Source organism: Panulirus ornatus, chromosome 15, assembly GCF_036320965.1.
Source record: "Panulirus ornatus isolate Po-2019 chromosome 15, ASM3632096v1, whole genome shotgun sequence".
In the NCBI taxonomy this organism is placed as follows: domain Eukaryota; kingdom Metazoa; phylum Arthropoda; class Malacostraca; order Decapoda; family Palinuridae; genus Panulirus; species Panulirus ornatus.
In genome coordinates, this window is record NC_092238.1 from 31,401,812 (window position 1) to 31,423,162 (window position 21,351).

A 21,351-nucleotide genomic window follows, 5' to 3' on the forward strand; every position below is an offset into this window, starting at 1 on the left:
CCTTTCTTTATGCCAGTGTGATCACCACAGTACAGCCAACTCCACCACCAACACCACGACCTCCTCCCCGTCTCCACCACTACGACGACCTCCCCCTCTCCACCACGATGTCCTCCTCCTCCCCGCCTCCATCACCACAGACAAAGAGCCCTGAGGGGGTGGTGGTGGTGGAGAGGTTGAGAGGGAGAGGAAGGCAGTCAGAATTAAGAACGACTCACCTCGTTTACTTTCACTTTTGGCCCCTCCCTTCCCACCTCATCTCCCACCCCGCTCTGGGGAGGGAGAGAGGCCGCCTTGCCCCCGTTCCACCTCGACCCCTGGGGTCTGATTAGCCCACGATCGAGGTGGTAATTGTCGGCAGGTGTGGGAAGGAAGGTAAGGCAACCGGGAGCAATACACCTTCAGACGAACCCAGGGAGGGAGGGAAGGAGAGCTCGGCCAGGCCCACAGACCCTCCTGGTGTGCCAGGGTCCAGCCTGGCTTGGTGTGTATTCATCTATTTTTCTCCGTTTCTGTGTGTGTGTGTGTGTGTGAGAGAGAGAGAGAGAGAGAGAGAGAGAGAGAGAGAGAGAGAGAGAGAGAGAGAGAGAGAGAGAGAGAGAGAAGAGGAAGAGGAGTTTCAACGAGACAGATCATTCTATTTCTGAACCAACTTGCGCCATCTGGAATATCGTCTCTTTAAGACCTCAGCATCTGTACACCATTCAGAGCCCCCCTGGCATCTCTGGATACACCACACGGTATATCATTCTCTCTCTCTCTCTCTCTCTCTCTCTCTCTCTCTCTCTCTCTCTCTCTCTCTCTCTCTCTCTCTCTCTCTCTCTCTCTCTCTCTCTCTCTCTCTCCCCCCACGAAGGACGTCTCCGTGAAAGGCGTCCGTCCCATCCATTGTTTCGAAATGTCGTCCGGCAAACTGAATCGTCCACGTCTTTTTCTTATATTTGTTATTAAGAATTCATCGATCGGAAGGCTGACTCTCTGACCCAATTCTCAGCCATAATGGTATATCATTCTCCTTACCCGTGAGGTGAAACACAGATATTTTATGCTAATGTCTGAGAAGTTTCTTCTTATTATCATTATTTATAGTGAGGATGTATTATTCATGGAATTCCATTTGTTTGGTATTGCTGGAGACGTGCGCGGTTATGAGGAAGAACATGGCCAGTGGGACGTGGCAATCCTGTGGGTGGTGTGCAGCAGCCTTGGTGCAGCAGTCATGGTGCAGCAGCTATGATATAGCAGTCATGGTGCAGCAGCTATGATGTAGCAGTCATGGTGCAGCAGTCATGGTGTAGCAGCTATGGCGCAGCAGTCATGGTGCAGCAGCTATGGCGCAGCAGTCATGGTGCAGCAGCTATAGTGCAACAGACATGATGCAGCAGCTATGATATAGCAGCTATGGTGTAGCAGTCATGGTGTAGCAGCTATGGTGCAGCAGTCATGGTGTAGCAGTCATAGTGCAACAGACATGATGCAGCAGACACAGTGCAGAACTCGTGGTCCAGGAGGACACCATGTTACCTCTTAATCACTCGTGCTGCTGTTCTTGATGAATAATAGTAATGGATTAATTAGCAGGATTAATGAGGCTTCTTTTTTCTCGACTCTGGATATGAATGTGAACATCGAACTGTTACGTGATACCATTTGGGACGAGTGGTCATGTTGTACCGATACTTCACGCTATGCTCATGGGGATGTCTTGTCTCTCGAGAGTAATACATGTCACTATACATCTATTTTCATATTGAATTTATACATACATCATTTAGATGAAAAGCCTTGGCAGGCAGTAAACAATAAATTACATATTAATTGATTTCTCTATTGCATGTAAAGGATGTTAATTTCTCTATTGCATGTAAAGGATGTTAATTTCTCTATTGCATGTAAAGGATGTTAATTTCTCTATTGCATGTAAAGGATGTTAATTTCTCTATTGCATGTAAAGGATGTTAATTGATTCGTTTATTGTAAGTGTGAAGTTTCTTGACCTTCCCTTTTTGGGGGTTAGTTTACGGGCGTGTTTCTTGGGAGAGGCCTGGGGGGAGGGTGGGCGGGGGAGGGCTTCAACATGACTCAGTGCACTGGTTCCGGCTCAGGGTGTGGGAGGGCGCCGTCATCCACGGAGGGGGGAGGGTATGTTGGAAAAGGGGGGGGGCCCGCCCGAGAGAGCCTGTCACGAAAAACTTAAGCGGTAATTGATAATTTTAATCAGTTTTTTACCATGGTTAATCTACGTTGTGTATTCATTAATGAAGGCGTGAACTGTCCCAGTGAGACATTATTCGGGGTTCAGTCGTATCACAGACGGACGGCCCCCGGGGTGTGGTGCCATCATGGATAGGGAAACAGGTCGTGGGTCTATTTTTAGAAAACAGCTGTTCACCCTGGGGGAGGAAGGTATTTTTGTTGTGCTATCTCTTCTCTCTCCTCTCCTTTTCTCTCTCTCTCTTCTCTCTTCTCTCTCTCTCTCTTCTCTCTCTTCTCCATGTTTCCGGTGTGTTGTGTGTGTGTGTATCACTGTGTTTTTGGGCGAGTTTTTCACCGTGTTTCCTTCATAAATATATATATATATATATATATATATAAAATTATATATATATATATAGAGAGAGAGAGAGAGAGAGAGAGAGAGGAGAGCCACAAAAAATACCACAACTGGTGCCTCTCACCACAAACACCAACACTGGTACTCGGGACAAAAAACGCCACCAGTGGTACCCCTAGCCGCAGACATCACCACAAGTGGTACCTCTTAACCACAAAACACCGCCACTGGTACCCCCCTTAACCACCGCCACCGCCGCCTGCAGCCTTCGCCACCACCTGGACACCTGTCATGATCACCACCTGTGCCATCAAGCCTTTCTTTATGCCAGTGTGATCACCACAGTACAGCCAGCACTACCACCAACACCACGACCTCCTCCCCGTCTCCACCACTACGACGACCTCCCCCTCTCCACCACGATGTCCTCCTCCTCCCCGCCTCCATCACCACAGACAAAGAGCCCTTGGGGTGGTGGTGGTGGAGAGGTTGAGAGGGAGAGGAAGGCAGTCAGAATTAAGAACGACTCACCTCGTTTACTTTCACTTTTGGCCCCTCCCTTCCCACCTCATCTCCCACCCCGCTCTGGGGAGGGAGAGAGGCCGCCTTGCCCCCGTTCCACCTCGACCCCTGGGGTCTGATTAGCCCACGATCGAGGTGGTAATTGTCGGCAGGTGTGGGAAGGAAGGTAAGGCAACCGGGAGCGCTACACCTTCAGACGAACCCAGGGAGGGAGGGAAGGAGAACTCGGCCAGGCCCACAGACCCTCCTGGTGTACCAGGGTCCAGCCTGGCTTGGTGTGTATTCATCTATTTTTCTCCGTTTCTGTGTGTGTGTGTGTGAGAGAGAGAGAGAGAGAGAGAGAGAGAGAGAGAGAGAGAGAGAGAGAGAGAGAGAGAGAGAGAGAGAGAGAGAAGAGGAAGAGGAGTTTCAACGAGACAGATCATTCTATTTTGAACCAACTTGCGCCATCTGGAATATCGTCTCTTTAAGACCTCAGCATCTGTACACCATTCAGAGCCCCCCTGGCATCTCTGGATACACCACACGGTATATCATTCTCTCTCTCTCTCTCTCTCTCTCTCTCTCTCTCTCTCTCTCTCTCTCTCTCTCTCTCTCTCTCTCCCCACGAAGGACGTCTCCGTGAAAGGCGTCCGTCCCATCCATTGTTTCGAAATGTCGTCCGGCAAACTGAATCGTCCACGTCTTTTTCTTATATTTGTTATTAAGAATCCATCGATCGGAAGGCTGACTCTCTGACCCAATTCTCAGCCATAATGGTATATCATTCTCCTTACCCGTGAGGTGAAACACAGATATTTTATGCTAATGTCTGAGAAGTTTCTTCTTATTATCATTATTTATAGTGAGGATGTATTATTCATGGAATTCCATTTGTTTGGTATTGCTGGAGACGTGCGCGGTTATGAGGAACAACATGGCCAGTGGGACGTGGCAGTCCTGTGGGTGGTGTGCAGCAGCCTTGGTGCAGCAGTCATGGTGCAGCAGCTATGGTGCAACAGCTATGATATAGCAGCTATGGTGTAGCAGTCATGGTGCAGCAGCTATGGTGCAGCAGTCATGGTGCAGCAGCTATAGTGCAACAGACATGATGCAGCAGCTATGATATAGCAGCTATGGTGTAGCAGTCATGGTGTAGCAGCTATGGTGCAGCAGTCATGGTGTAGCAGCTATGGTGCAGCAGTCATGGTGTAGCAGTCATAGTGCAACAGACATGATGCAGCAGACCTAGTGCAGAACTCGTGGTCCAGGAGGACACCATGTTACCTCTTAATCACTCGTGCTGCTGTTCTTGATGAATAATAGTAACGGATTAATTAGCAGGATTAATGAGGCTTCTTTTTTCTCGACTCTGGATGTGAATGTGAACATCGAACTGTTACGTGGTACCATTTGGGACGAGTGGTCATGTTGTACCGATACTTCACGCTATGCTCATGGGGATGTCTTGTCTCTCGAGAGTAATACATATCACTATACATCTCTTTTCATATTGAATTTATACATACATCATTTAGATGGAAAGCCTTGGCAGGCAGTAAACAATAAATTACATATTAATTGATTTCTCTATTGCATGTAAAGGATGTTGATTTCTCTATTGCATGTAAAGGATGTTAATTTCTCTATTGCATATAAAGGATGTTAATTGATTCGTTTATTGTAAGTGTGAAGTATCTTGACGTTCCCTGCTCTGTAGTTGGTCACGGGCGTGTCAGCTGGAGAGGCCAGCGTGGAGCGGTGGGCGGGGCGGGCTATCAACATGACCTCAGTGCACTGGTCCCGGCTCAGGGTGTGGGAGGGCGCCGTCATCCACGGAGGGAGGGAGGGTATGTGTGGAAAAGGGGGGGGGGGGGCCCGCCGAGAGAGCCTGTCACGATAACTTAAGCGAGTAATTGATCATTTTAATCAGTTTTATTACCATGGTTAATCTACAGTTGTGTATTCATTAATGAAGGCGTGAACTGTCCCAGTGAGACATGATTCGGGGTTCAGTCGTATCACAGACGGACGGCCCCGGAGTGTGGTGCCATCATGGATAGGAAGCAGGTCGTGGGTCTATTATAAAAGCAGCTGTTCACCCTGGGGGGAGGAAGGTATTTCGTTGTGCTATCTCTCTCTCTCTCTCTCTCTCTCCATGTGTCCGCGTGTGTGTGTGTGTGTGTGTGTGTGTGTGTGATCACTGTTTGTGTTTTAAAGGGCGAGTTTTTCACTCGTGTTTCCTCGTCATATATATATATATATATATATATATATATATATATATATATATAGAGAGAGAGAGAGAGAGAGAGAGAGAGAGAGAGAGAGAGAGAGATAAAACCCCTTCGCCGGTGGTTCCTGCAGCTTAAAGGCTGCGCAGTAATCCGTAGCAGGGAAAGGGGATTATATCCCGATGATACAACCTCGCCAAAGTTAGCTTTTCACTCTTGGTGTAACCACGAGTTGGCAAAGTCTCTCTGTCTCTCTCTGTCTCTTTCTCACTCGTTCTGTACACTGTGTGTGTGTGTGTATATATATATATATATATATATATATATATATATATATATATATATAGTTTTCGTAACATTTCATGGCGCACTGTAGAACAATAGTTTGCCGAGCTGACATTAAACAGATCCATAACAAACCCCGCGTGTGTTACACAGTTGGCGTTGAATACATGTATTCTGTTACTCCCCTTTGGCGACACGCGTTACAACTGTTATTACTCCGTGACGTTCGGAGGGGGAGGAGGAGGGTGAGGGTGGGGTGTCGCTCAGATATAGTGTTATCATGATTTAATATGACTCGGTTTGTTTTGGCTACGACATATGAGGAAAGGTAAATGAATTTTCTTTTACAACTGTTGACGAGTTCTTGCTCGCGGCGCATCACATTTGTTTACACAAACTAGCGGTGGTGTGTACGTATATTCATGTGTAGAAATGAATATATCCATCGGTGTGTTGTGGCAGTTCGCGGGTAAGCTATTCTCAGGGTTGCCTGACGTCCACAAATCTGTGTTTCTTGATGAGATATTTGAGACGAGTGTTGTGCTGACTAACACAAGACCAGTTCCGTCTCTTGACGTGTGTTCTTCCCTTCCCCTCCCTGCCACAGGACCGCCGCTCATTCCTGCTCATTTTGTATGACATTATATTTCCCGTGGGACATGAACTCCCTCGCTCTGTCCTCTAACGTGTCCCTGGGCCTCCACAGATGTCTACATCTACCAGAGGCCATCACCAATAACATTTATCATTCTCGTCACGTTTCCCTTTTTTTTTTTTGTATAGCTATGAAATCTTTAATTGTCTAAAGCTACATGAATGAAGCATTTTGGTGAGAGCATAGGTGGAGGCGAGGGGTAGGTGGAGGGCAGCGTGGAGCGTACAGTGGGTACAATACTCGGACACAAGAGGGTCACAGCTGGGTCCTACTGGGTCCAAACTTCTTGTACTACACTTTTACCGGGCTATAGTTTATCGATAGTCGGCGTCACTTGACCTTATCTCTCCCTTTAGGAGATAACGGATCCGCTGGACGATAAGTGTACTTCGAACTCCCCGAGTCCACTCGCTCCAAGAGCCAACTCAATTGCTTCTACGCCGTTAAGTACACTTAATGTTAAAGACTTTGTCTCCTGGTATTGGCCGACCGACCTCCGTATAGCGGGTTCTGATGGACAGATGCTCCTTCATTAAGCCACGGGTCTCCACATCCCCCCCGGTCGCCATCCTCCACCAACCAAAGCCTCACTGTAGTTTTTTTTTCCCCCCTAGAGGTGACAGGTGGGAGTGGTGGTGACGGACTCGCTCTCCCAACGCACGCAAGATGATGTACGCAAGATGATGTACGCAAGATGATGTACGCGATTTACGCATCACGCGTTACCTGGATCCCAACATCGGATCGGTGATAAGGCGCGGGGGTGAAGAGAGGGAGGGTTTTTGAACCAGTTTCCTGGCTTGATGACTCTTCCCGGCGAGGTTCGAAGCCATGTCCCTGCAGCAGTGACAACAAGCCGAGGGAAGCTTTGAATCCATTGTCTGAGGTCAGCGATGATGTGCCGTGAGGGGCTTCAGACCCCCTCCTCACACACGTCGGGTGTGTGTGTGTGTGTGTGTTCTGATATTCTACCGTCGTCGGCGCCTCAAATCCCATATTCCGGGTGCTGGGTGACGCTGTGTCAGAGGGGTTTCGAACCCACGTTCCGAGCTAATGCACGGCGCCGTGAAGGCTTCCAACACAATTCCGGTAAATGGCGGTCATGATGGTCGTCATGGCGCGAAGTTTGCCGGCGGGCTGGCTGTCCGCTCCCTCACGTTGGAATGTTGTTATATCAGAGGTCACCTGAGGGTCAAATGCGGGTCACGGGGACTAATTTTTAACCCCTTTGAGCACAACGGTACGATCCTTGCGCACCATGCCTCGCCATTTTTACCTGACCCATAGGAGTCCGGTCAAGGGTTATGCCATGATATGTAAAGGGTCGTGCTGTCGTGCTCAAGGGTCGTACTGTCGTGCTCAAGGGTCGTACCCTCGTGCTCAAGGATCGTACCGTCGTGTTCATGGGTCGTACTGTCGGGCTCATGGATCGTACGGTCGTGCTCAAGGGTCGTACGGTCGTGCTCAAGGGTCGTACGGTCGTGCTCAAGGGTCCTACTATCGTGCTCAAGGGTCGCACTATCGTGCTCAAGGGTCGTACCGTCCTCGTCGTGTCCATGTTGCAAGGCGAACGACGTTTCAGGTGCATATTAGACACGTTCTTCGCCTGCAGTAATTGCAGTGTTGTGATATGAGGATCCCGCCGAAGACAGACGCCTACATCACAGTTCGCCAGACAGAATGATTACTGACGTGATCGCACGTTTTGCTATCGCTGTTATAATCAAGAAGGATTCAGCTGCTATAATGTCGTGTTGGGTCTCGAGTAGAAATAGAGTTGGAAAACTTATACTCATTTGGTTGATTCAGATGTTTGCAGATACCAGTTCAGTAGTGATGGCATTATTCGCTTTTGGTTTTTTTAAAGGTGAGTTATGCATGTACTGTGTGAAGATGAGGTGCAAATAGCGTCGCGTTTTACCGGGAGACACTCCCAGTAACTGACGCAGAATATTGTCCCTGATATTTGAATATTGTACTTGATATTTGAATGTTGTACCTGATATTTGAATATTTACAGGAAGGAGCGAACCAAGAGAAGGTATTACCTCACCTTAGCGACTGCTACTGCTGGTGCTGCCCACCGAAGACGCATCTGTACATCCGGTCAGCAGTGGTCAGGTGTTCTGGCCGCGTCTGAGGACTTGTGGTGAGTGTGTTACGTTGAATATCTCTCTCTGCCTTGTTCTTCTACGCTGGGAGTTGGGGCAAGTGGAAGGCCACCTGGTGAGGCCCCTGTCTCGTGTCCGCCAGTGTAGTGTGTATAGCGACGACTCCCGGCACTGTAGTGTGTAGTGCCAGTGTATTGTGTAGCGACTCCGGACACTGTAGTGTGTAGTGACAGTGTCAAGTGACCGTAATACAGTATTAGGGAGAGATTTTTTTTTATCTTTATCGTCTTGTCTTTACATTTTCATATTTTTCTATCAGTGTAAATCCTGGTTGTTGGTTGTTCTTATGCTACACACACACACACACACACACACACACACACACACACATTTGCGTGTGTGTGTGTGTGTGTGTGTGTGTGAAAGTCTAAAGACAAAATTCAAAGACATCCATAAACAATCAAGACAACCATTTACCACGTCTCAGGGTTTACAAAGAAAAGTCATGTAGTGGTTTTTTATTTATTTTGTATAGAAAAATACACAAGTACATGTCTGTTAAACATTCAGTTCAGTATTACACGTTGATGGTTTGACTAGACTTTTATACACCGTTAGGGCAGAGTTGGTGGGAGCCTGGCGGGGTGGGGTTGGCGAGACGGTAAAGCAGGCCAGGGTGGCAAGATGTGATCTGGGGAGGCGATGGGACGAGGTGAGGGAATGAGGTAAGACCTGCCGAAGCTGTGCCTGGGAGGAGTAGACGTGGTTGACGTCATGCAGAGGAAGGAGAAGCAAGTGTTTGGGAACTGAGAGCAAATGTATGATAAAGCTGTAGGACACCTTGGGAGAAAGAGAAAGATAAAGGACTGTGGTAGATCTCAGTGAATGTGAGTGGTGCAGTGGAGCGTGATTTCTTCAATGTTTAAGCGAGTATGAAGCCTTCCAAAAAAAAAAAAAAAAAAAGGAGGATGGTTGGGGGTGGGGGAGAGATATATATGAAAAGTTTTGAACTCGATAAAACTCGGAGGCCACGACACGGGATACCATTATTCACATATTCAAACCCATATCACAATATAGAAAGTGTGGGACGAGGTTGCTGTGTTGTCGGTCCTTCGAGTGTGAGAGTCATAGGATCTGGGAGTGTCGTCCCGTGGTGGGCGAGAGACTGAGGCGGTCTTTTAGAAAAAATAAGGGGAGGTTTACTGTGGTGAGGGAAGAAGTGGAACCAATAAGGGGAATTGACTGAGTGACGTGAGGTAGAAGGGAAGGGAAGGGGAGGATGACGTGTGGAACAAGGGGGAATGAAGAGGGTGTAAATACCGCAAAGAAAACGATATAACCTTGACTGTGGTTTGGGTACTTTGGTGTGTTTGGGTCTTTGTGGCCGTCAGCGTTTATGGTCGTAGAGTTGTTATCCTAAACACCTGAAGGAGGTGATTTAGATTTTTTTCGACGGCCTTGATGACCCCCCCTCCCCTGGCGGCAACCACCAACCCACCTGATGGAGACGCCGGTAGAGCAAAGGGCGCCACTGTAGGGAAAGGTAAATAAGGAACTGCGAAAGCAGACGGACCGTCATGAGACAGGGGAACCCTATCGGAGGGGGAGAGGCTGACGGAGAGGTTGGAGAACGCAGCAGCCTGCGAAGAGGCTCGAGACAGACTTCGCAGGTTCCTCCTCCCTTTGGCGCCGAAGAGTCCCTCTGTGATGCGGGTCTTCCGGGGGGGTTCTACCCCCCCGTCGGGTGAAGGCGAGGATGTAAACACGAGCTGCGAGTGATGAACTTGCCAGCACATCTGAAATGTGGGTGTGTGTGTGTGTGTGTGTGTGTGTGTGTGTCCCAGGCCGCTTCATTACATCCAGGGCAACAGATATTCCTTTTTTTTGCGGTAGTGTCTGCCCAGAGCCCCAGCCAGGGCTCTGAATACATCGGTCTGTCTGTCTGTTTGTGTGTGTGTAGGTGTTTGCCTGCGTTCGTGTTCGTACGTGTTTTTGAATATACGTATACATGCGATCGTGTGTATGTATCTGTCTCCCTTATTTATGTTTTCATGCATACAAAAAAAAACAAACGCATGTGTGAAGGTGTGTGTATTCCTGATGCATGATGGTACATTTCAGTCTATGCTCGGTCGCTGTCATCCATTGTTGTTGTTATAACGTTGTTATGGTCATACACTGTCACAGTCTTAGATCGTGACTGTCATGCACTGTCGTTGTCATACAGTCATCGTCATGCACTCGTAGTCATACACTGTCACAGTCTTAGACAGGGACTGTCATGCACTGTCGTTGTCATACAGTCAATGTCACGCACTCGTAGTCATACACTATCACAGTCTTTGACCGTAACTGTCATGCACTGTCGTTGTCATACAATCACCGTCATGCACTCGTAGTCATACAGTCACAGTCTTAGATCGTAACTTTCATGCACTGTCGTTGTCATACAGTCAATGTCAAGCGCTCGTAGTCATACACTGTCACAGTCTTTGACCGTGACTGTCATGCACTCGTTGTCATACAATCATCGTCATGCACTCGTAGTCATACACTGTCACAGTCTTAGATCGTAACTTTCATGCACTGTCGTTGTCATACAGTCAATATCAAGCGCTCGTAGTCATACACTGTCACAGTCTTTTAGATCGTAGCTGTCATGCACTGTCGTTGTCATACAATCATCGTCATGCACTCGTGGTCATACACTGTCACAGTCTTAGGTCGTAACTGTCACGCACTGTCGTTGTCATACAATCATCGTCATTCACTCGTAGTCATACACTGTCTCAGTCATGCAACAGTGATAAGAAAACGTATTTCTCCTGAATATGTAACAAAACATAACCAGCCCATTCCATCTAAACTCATCAATTGATGAAACCGTAATAAATGGCGGGTTCCCGCATGCCTGTTATTTATACCACAAAGACACGGGTGAAACACAAGAGCAATATTAAAAATAACAGGAATTCACGAGTTCCATTGAATGAAACTAAATTGCGCACAGTTTCTTGACGCAAACATGTCGATAAATCTGTGACAATGGGTAAACACAATGGTTATCTTTTTTGCCCGTAAATGATTGTATTGTCGGATGAAAGAGGCGCATCCGAAGCAGTCACCTGTCAGATACTATCAAACTCAACGCTTAAAGTGTGACTGACTGGGGGAAAAAAAATGCAGGAAATTATTTACAGATCCTAAGTGGGTTTGTGTATATGTGTGTGTGTGTGTGTGTGTGTGTGTGTATGTGTGTGTGTGTGTGCGTGTGTGTGTAGGAGCTCTGGTCAGCGATCAAAATAGATGATGTGGGTGTTGACTGACTGGTAAGGGTGTAAACTTTTAAGACTGTGAGAAGCGAAGCCATTATGGACGTGAGAATTCAACTGTGCTTTGAATCCATGGAGAGAGAGAGAGAGAGAGAGAGAGAGAGAGAGAGAGAGAGAGAGAGAGAGAGAGAGAGAGAGAGAGAGAGAGAGAGAGAGACGGGGGGGGGGGGCTGCACAACAGCACAGATAATGGAGAGTAACACAGGTGCGTACCTTTGAGAACACCTGTGATGCAAAATACGCAAACGGATACACTCAGGAACAGGAGGCTCCACAGCGTACAGGTGGGTCTTACGACACAAAAGAAAAGGTGCAGTGGGAAAACATAGGGCACACTGAAGTATTCAAGAAAGGGATACAGTCTTCCAAAAGGATGTGATTGTGTCGGTACAGCGGGATACAGGGGGATACAGAACACTTAACGAAGGATGGGGAAGGGTGCAGGTTGGCGGCAGGAGGCAGGAGGGTACATAATGATACAAAAAGGATACAAATAGGCACAAGAAGTTACAAGGCGCGGCGGGTACAAGATGATACACAGTAGTCCAGAATTGGTCCAGATCAACAAGCCATGTTGCCACCATCCAGCCACTGCTCCAGACGCGGTCGCGTATCACGTGGGCTTTCCAGCTCCAGACTAGACACCTTGCGTGGGGGGAGAGTACTGTAGACACTGCCTGGAATACAATCATTTAGGTGTGCAAGATATGGCTCTATACTGGATCCTTTTGAAGTTCACGTACTCAGGATACACTGGGTGTGATGTGGTGGTAGTGACACTCTCTATAAATCTACTCTCATCTGCCTCTTTGTGGGCTAAAGTCATATTTTTTTTTCCTTCAAGAGTTTACTTTAGATTTGGACGAGAGCGTTAGGGCCCCAGGACCATCCTAAAACCTTTCACAAAAATACCTTGTTATTGACGGTGTATATATATATATATATATATATATATATATATATATATATATATATATATATATATATATATATATATATATATATACATGTATATATATATATATATATATATATATATATATATATATATATATATATATATATATATATATATATATATATATATATTTGCTTTACACACCAATAGAAAGTAGAAATCGTGATATCAGAGAATTCCACGAAGGAATATTGAACTGATGGAATCAGTTTCACGTTTGCCGTACCTCTTCTCGTTCTCTCTCACCCACACACTCTGAAGTCCCTCACATGTAGCAACCCTAAGAAACAATAGAAGGCAAAAGGGTTTCTGGAAAGCCGAAATTCAGCTCCTCCTTCTTCCTGGTATCGTCAGAGTAGACGCCCCGGTTCTTTCTCCTGACACCAACAACTTGATATATCTCGCGTGAGACGGATGGTGGTAGCGAGGAGGAGCCCGGGGCTACTGGTTGCAGTAGTTCCGCGTCCGTGACCGGCTCTGCAACTCGCCGGTAGCGTCCGTCACGGGATGATGATCCGGACCACCAGACTCGGCGACCTCAGCTAGTGCTGGTGGTGGTGGTGTGTGTGTGTGTGTGTGTGTATGTCTCTCTGTCTCTGTCTCTCTGTCTCTCTCTCTCTCTCCCTCAACAGTCTACAAAGTTGCGACAGTTTTCCCCCATTGACAGTTACTGCCTTCCTTCCCTCGTGTAATACTGAAACATATATTCCCCCCAAGATATATATATATATAAAACAAAAAAAAAAATCTGAGAGTATTTAAATACATTATATATGCAATCACTGGTGACTTTTACAGTCAACGGGACGGTTAGGTCAACACACTCTTGTGATAATGTGAGTGAGACGCGCCTGATACTGGGTAGTTGTAGAGGTGGAGGAGGAGGTGGGGGCGTGGTGGGACGCACTCGCCGGGGTGAGGGAAGGGGGAGGTGGTTGTGAGAGGTGCGGGGGACACACAGGTCTCGTGGCCTCCTGTTCGCAGGCAGCATGTACGAGTGACATCAATATTGACCAGGACTTATTATCACATCTCCTGGGAACATGCCTGAACGTCTCTTATGTTGACGACGTCACAGCAAATACACAGTCCTCCCAGGGATGGACTAGACGAAGCACTCCTCGGTGCCCTGGGGAGGGCAGTCCACCAGACCCATGTACAGCGTGGGTTCTACCCCTCCTCCTCCTCCTCCTCCTCCACCGCCACCGCCACCAGCTGACGTCACCGAGTGGTCGTAGGACCTGCCGCTGGAGCGGTCGCTCGAGTGGTCTGTGGAGTAGTCGCTGTGCTTGTCGCCGGCGCCGCGGGTCAGTCTCAGACTCTTGGTGCGGCGGAAGGTGCCGCAGGGAGGCTGGTCGCCGGCCGCGTCCTGTGAGACGCTACACTTTTCCTCATCCTCCTCCCTGGTGGGCGGCGGGCACGTCTGGCTCAGAGGCCGCCGCTTCTTGCGTTTGCTGGCCCGGACTGTCCTCCTGATGGGGGCGTCGATAACGCTGTAGTGGTCACTGGTAGGGGAAGGCGGGCGGGAGAGGTGGGTGGGGGCGTGGTGAGGGCTGGGGCCAGTGAAGGGCTCCAGGGAGGTGTATGTGTGAAGGGACGAATTATCGCCGTCGACGTAGGTGTAGGCAGCATGTGAGTGGCGGCGACACGTGCAGTGTGGGTCCCGACAGTCCCGCCCCTGCATCACGATGTAGTCGCACGCAGGGGGCGGGGAGTAGCAGGGGCGCGGTGGGGGCGGTGCTTTGTACGTGGCCGGGGGCTCCGGCAGGTAGGAGGCCCTGCGGTCAATTTCCGAGGGCGTGGTGAGGCCCGTGGTGGAGGTGAGGACGGAGGAGGAGGATGGGAGTGGTAGAGACGATGGGGGCACGAGGGACGGCAGCGTCGACGACTTGTACGAGTTGTCGGACACGTAGACCGGTAGTCCGGTGTATGTCTGCCTCTGCGGCATCGCCTCCACTAACTTCTTCCAGAAGTTTTTGTCTCCCCAGCGAAGCTTTGAACTTTTTCTTATCACTGCCTTTAAATCGGCGTCAAAGGATGAGTAGGATACATTATCGTAGTATATGGCAACGACATTAACGTCACTTTCCTTGAGCCCGTCGACGTGAGCTTTCTTGAATATGGCATTTTTCCACTCATTGTCTATGTAGTTCTTGGAAAGGACGACGATGGTCCTTCTGCTGAAGTTGAGCGACTGCGTGATGAACTCCGAGAGGCGACTGTTCTCGCTGAAGTCCCTGGAGTGGAGGCAGAGCTTGTAGCTCGGGCAGCTGTTCTCCAGTTTGGTCGCTAGGATGTCACGCACAAAACTGGCATCGTTGGCGCTGTAGCTGATGTAGGCGTCGAAGACCTTCCCGTCCTCCTCCTGGCAGTATGACGGAGGGCTGGTTATTCCCAGCTTGTTGGCTGCGGCTGCTCTCCTGCGGGCCACGAGCATGGCCACCACCACCAAGGCACTGATAAGGGCAACACCCCCACACAGGCCACCGGCCAGGAAGGGCAGCTGCTGCTGACCGAACTGATACTGTGTGACTCTCTGTTGACCCTTCGTACAGGAGAACTCCGGCAGGACTATGCTGGGTCCTACCAGACCTGAGTCACCGTCCACACAGAAGACTTCCTCAGGATCCAACAAGAGGTGTGGCTGCAGGGTCTCCCATTTCCGTAAAGCTTCAACAAACATACAGTCACAATCCCACGGGTTGTTGGCCAGCGAGACGCTGGCTAAATAGCGGTTGTTGCTGAGGAGCCACACAGGGAAATCTATGATAAAGTTATTGTCTATTCTCAAGATCTCTAAGCTCTTTAGTCCCAGAAAAGTAGCGTTGTTCACAAAGGAGAGACGATTATTCTGGAGGTAAAGTTCTTTGAGCCGATGGAGGCCAAAGAACTCGAAGCCGTTCAATTGAACGATCATATTGTCTTGCAGGTGTAGTATGCGCAACGAAGTAAGCCCGTGAAAAGTGCGGTTCTGAAGGGTCTGGATTTGGGAATTATTGAGGAAGAGTTGCTGGATGCTGTGTCGGCCGATGAAGTGGTGAGCATGAAGCACTTGGAGATTGTTGCCGTCCAGGAGAACTACCGTCGCATCCATGGGCACTCGATCCGGGAGGCGGTCCAAGTGGCCGCCCGAGCAGTCCACGAGGTTCATGGACCAAGTGTCGTCGTGGAAGCAGGAGCAGGCGTCGGGACACTTCATCTGGCAGTCACAGGCGATGAAATCACAGCAGTGGCAGAGGGCGAAGCAGTGAGTAGCATATGGGCAGAGGTAATTCTCGGGGGACGTGTCCAAGACACGAGTGGTCACGGAACGCCCGCCACGAGAGTGGGTGAGAGTGCAGGTTACCTGGGCGAGGTCGTCAACGCGAGGTTGCAAGTATATGACTTCGGTAGCCTCGGGGGTCGTAATGGGTATCCCGGATGATCCATACAGCCATTCCATCTCGCAGTCACACACGAAGGGATTACCAGCCAAGGTTACCTGTGCACTGAAGTGGTTTTCAATAGTACCTTGTACGCTAATGGACTTCGGGTTCAGCCTTTGTAGGACGTTCATCCGGAGATCTAGCTCCTGTAGATTGACTTTGTCCCGGAAAGTATTTGGTAAAATGCGACTAATGTTGTTATTATGTAGAATAACTTTTCTTATCGTGTTCGGTAGCGAGACCTCAGTTAATCTTCTGATGGAATTGAAGCTCGCGTCGAGAACCTCCAATGTCAAGACACTGTGGACCTTGAAGAAGTTCCCGAGTTGTTCGATCTTGTTCCTTTTCAAATTTAGGTTAATGAGTTGCCTGGGGATGAAGGCGTAGTCGAACATCCTTATGTTGTTCTCAGACACGTCCAGAGTCTGCAGGTGCTCCAGGCCAGCGAAGACTCCGTTGATATCACTCAGTTCATTCCTAGCCAGCGTTAGGTGTCTCATGCCGGGGACGCCGTCGAAAGAACCTTCACTCAGCGTCCTTATCTGGTTGTCCGTTAGATCTAACATCTTCAGAGAGACAAGCCCGGCGAAGGAGCCCTGAGAAATACCATTTATCTTGTTGTGACTGATATTCAGAAATTCTAGATTTCCGATCCCGCCAAAAAGAAACGGCTGGATGCTGACGATCTCGTTCCGGCTCACGTCCAGAATCTTCAAGAAGGAAAGATTTTCCAGAGCAGTCGAGATGGTCAGCAGGCGATTTTCTCCGAGGAACACCTCCTTCAGGTTGGAGCTGTGACGGAGGGCGTGAGAGTGGATCTCAATCAGAGAATTGTTGGTCAGATGGAGAAGACTCAGACCTACAAGACCTCTCAGGCTGCTCTCACTCAAACTAAGGATTAGGTTGTGGGAGAGGTCGAGAGCGTACAGGTTCGAGAGGGAGGTGAAGCTGTCATCCTCGAGACTCTGGATGGTATTGTGAGAGAGGTCGAGACGCTGGAGTGAGGTCAGGTCGCGAAGGAGGAGATGGGTGATGGTGGTCAGAGCGTTACGGGAGATGTCGAGAATCACTAGGCGGACGCAGACCCTTAAACAGGTCATCGTGGCTACTGTCTAGGTAAAGCTTATTGTCTGAGAGGTCTAACACTTGTAGTTTATTTAAACCATTGAATACACCCGGATTCAGCGCACTGAGTGAGTTATTGTTGAGGTAAATTCTCTCTAAGGCGACGTTTTCAAAGAAAGTACCATTCTGTAGGGCGATAATATGATTGTTAGATAAATATAGCACTTGTAAGGCTTCCATCCCTCTAAAGGCTTCACTCGCTATAAGTCGGATATCATTATTACGTAGATGGAGTTCCCTGAGGCCGCCCAGCGTGCGGAAACTGCCAGGAGGAAGCCGTACGAGGTTGTTGTGGTCCAGGACTAGTTCCTGGAGGGCGTGGCCACACCCGTCTTCCGCACCCACTTCCTCGTCCATGGTGACGAACCCTGAAGAGTGATTACTAAAACTCGTGTTGGACATGTTGAGACTGAGGGCGTCCAGCAGCTGCTGGTCCGCAAACCCGAGCTCTAACACGTCCTGCAGACGGTTGTGGGAGAGGTTCAGGTGGTGGAGGGCAGCTGGGCCGCAGAAGGCCCGCGGCGGGAGAGTCCAGATATTGTTGTAAGCGAGGGAGACGCGTTCCAGGGACGCCGACAGCGAACCCTCCGCAACGTCCATGGCCAGAGCCGCCCAGTCTCCATTGTGGGTGGTCACTTCCAGCTGCCGCAGGCGGCTCAGGCTAGCCAAGGACCCAGGTGGCAGGCTGTCCAACTTGCACCGCCGGATAGCTAGTTCTTCCACGCCTTCCAGGCCCTGGAACACAAGAGGAGGTGGGTGAGAACACTGGCGGCACATTTACCTGCACCTTCCAGGCATAGGAACCATTGAAATGATGCCCAAGTGCCAAAAGACCCCTCGGCCACCTTTCAGACCTCTGAACATCATGGACAACATTACATGTAGTAACAACCGATGACAAACGTCATAACATCATCCTTGTACAAGAGAAGCTACAAGATTTATACATAAGAAGAGAAACCTTGGTATAAGGTGTCTGTAATAAAGGGAATAGACACAATAACAGGAAATAGCGATACTTTGAGTATAATAGACACAACAGGAAATAGCGATACTTCGATTATAATAGACACAATAACAGGTGATAGCGATACTTTGATTATAATAGACACAATAACAGGTGATAGCGATACTTTGAGTATAATAGACACAATAACAGGAAATAGCGATACTTTGATTATAATAGACACAATAACAGGAAGTAGCGATACTTTGAGTATAATAGACACAATAACAGGAAATATATAGCGATACTTTGATTATAATAGACACAATAACAGGTGATAGCGATACTGTGATTTTAATAGACACAATAACAGGTGATAGCGATACTTTGATTATAATAGACACAATAACAGGTGATAGCGATACTTTGATTATAATAGACACAATAACAGGAAGTAGCGATACTTTGAGTATAATAGACACAATAACAGGAAATAGCGATACTTTGATTATAATAGACACAATAACAGGAAATAGCGATACTTTGATTATAATAGACACAATAACAGGAAATAGCGATACTTTGATTACAATAGACACAATAACAGGAAATAGCGATATTTTGATTACAATAGACACAATAACAGGAAATGGCGATACTTTGATTACAATAGACACAATAACAGGAAATAGCGATACTTTGATTACGATAGACACAATAACAGGAAGTAGCGATACTTTGATTTTAATAGACACAATAACAGGTGATAGCGATACTTTGATTATAATAGACACAATAACAGGAAGTAGCGATACTTTGATAATGATAGACACAATAACAGGAAATAGCGATACTTTGATTACAATAGACACAATAACAGGAAATAGCGATACTTTGATTACAATAGACACAATAACAGGAAATAGCGATACTTTGATTACAATAGACACAATAACAGGTGATAGCGATACTTTGATTATAATAGACACAATAACAGGAAGTAGCGATACTTTGAGTATAATAGACACAATAACAGGAAATAGCGATACTTTGATTACAATAGACACAATAACAGGTGATAGCGATACTTTGATTATAAGGTATATGTAATATACACTATGCTTGCTTCACGTATGACATTACTAAGGTTGCTGAAGGTGGCGATGTTGGATTCTCAGAATGCGTCATACTGATGATCATCGGCTTTCCTGAGAGATTATGTGATTCATCAGTACGTCATTCCCTCGAGAATCGCACTTGTCAGTGGAGACGCAGATGTCACGCCTGTATACAAAAAGGGGAAGCCGCTAATGGCCAGGGCAATTACCGTCCTAGTCGTCTCAAATCAATTGTACTCAAAAGTTCTGGAGTCGATTATGGAAGATAAGATCGTAGCTTACCTCGAACAACACAGCCTGGTCAATGACACACAGCATGGTATTTGAAGGTTGCAGATCATGCCTCACAGATCTCCAGAAAGCATTATACAAAGTCTCCTAGATTAAATTAATGCCTGAATTCCATGCCTTGTGGATTACTGGTTGCATGGGAAATTGGGTAGAAGCCTGGACACATGATGAGAAACAAGAGTCGTAATGAGTGAGAAATCATTACCGTGGTCACCCATGACAAGTGGGGTGCCCCAGGGATCCGTACTTTGGGCCTTATACTTTTCATCATTTATGTTGACGATGTTAACGTGGAGCTAAGTAGCCTAGTTTCCATATTTTCAGATGACACAGACGTCGACGAAGACCATAAGACTACAAGAGGATTTAGATGAAATCGCTGAATAGTCAAGTAAATGGCATATGCCATTTGACGTCAGTAAATGTCAGCTGTTACAACTAGGGAACCTCACCAAAAAATTTCGGATGTGAACTGATGCGCCACAAGATAAAGGACACCCCTAGTCTGAGAGATGTAGGGGGGTCACTCTTTCCAGTAACTTCGAATTCTCCCATCTGCAATGAAGCTAAAACGAAAGCAAATAGGATGTTAAGATTTGATTAACAGAAACTTTACGTACAAAAGCAAGGATGTGTGATATTGTCGCTATAACTGATTCTATTTAGAACACACCTCGAATATGCGGTACAGTTTTGAGCCCCCGACTTAAGCAAAGATATTCTTTTATTGGAAGCGGTGCAGCGAAGAGCGACTAAATTGATTCCTTCCTTGCGTAACAAACCATAGACTGCGAGAATTAAACTTGTCCTCCCTCAGCAAGAGGTGCCTCAGGGGCAAATTAATAGAATGTTTTAATATGTTCAAAAGGTTCAACAACGTCGATATGGAAAATTTCTTTACGGTACCTCCAACGTTACCAACGAGAGAAATTGGACGAGAGGTCATTGAGTGAATCTGGACTGCACGAAAAATTTCTTTACCAAGAACATTATTGATGCGTGGAACGTGGACTAAGTTCCCAGAAATTGTTGTTCAGAGCAGCACACTTGATAACTTGAAAATTAGGATTGATCATCCCTTGTCACTCTTCGGTATTGAATAATTCATTTAATCATCATAACGCAGTGTGGTGTATTATGCCACCTTCTCACACACTTATCTCTCCCTAACTGTGTTGCGGTAACATACCAATATAGATTAACCCATGTCACCTGCTTTTAGAGAGTAAGAATCATTGTATCATTCTTCAACATCAGGGATGATATAGGCATGATAAGTGGAGAGGCTGGAGCTCAAATTTATCCCTACTATTTATTATTACTATTATCATTTTCTTTTTTTTTTCTACAAAAAGTGAAGGGATGCATGTGGTTGGCGATGGGATGCACGACATATTCATGTTCTGTTTTACCTTATGACTTTCCTGTAAACATTTCCTTCAGGCATATTAATCCTGCAAGGTATTTTTTCTTCCTGTTTTCCTTCCAGCGTGTTGCCAGAGAGAGAGAGAGTGGGGGGAGGGAAAGCCTTTGCTTTGCTATCTATTTCTTCTGTTGTTTTAAGGGGACTGCGTTTTTTCTTTTCTTTAGTGTTAAGGCCAGACCATCTCGCTTGGACTTTGGGTCCGTGTGGTCTCTGTGTCACTTAAGGTCTTTATGGAACTGGATGATGACAATTTTTTTTTCCTGTTTCTGCCTCGGAATTTTCAGCACACTGTAGACACAAGGGAGCGCTAGGGAGGTACCTCATCAGGGGGATTATAGGGTTATCCCCTCAGCAGGACGTCTGGTGGGGATAACACCTCCAACAGTA

The 21,351-nt window shown here is 47.4% G+C and overlaps 1 protein-coding gene across 1 annotated transcript in view; it reads right to left on the minus strand.

The window, feature by feature from the left end:
• Positions 1–12,717: 12,717 nt before the first annotated feature.
• The window catches only part of LOC139753817 (toll-like receptor Tollo), a 69,077-nt gene continuing 60,443 nt past the window's right edge, over positions 12,718–21,351 (minus strand). The window contains 2 exon segments of the mRNA XM_071670715.1: positions 12,718–17,134; positions 17,136–17,918. Coding sequence (XP_071526816.1) covers positions 13,739–17,134; positions 17,136–17,918 — 4,179 coding nt within the window. The 3' untranslated portion in view covers positions 12,718–13,738.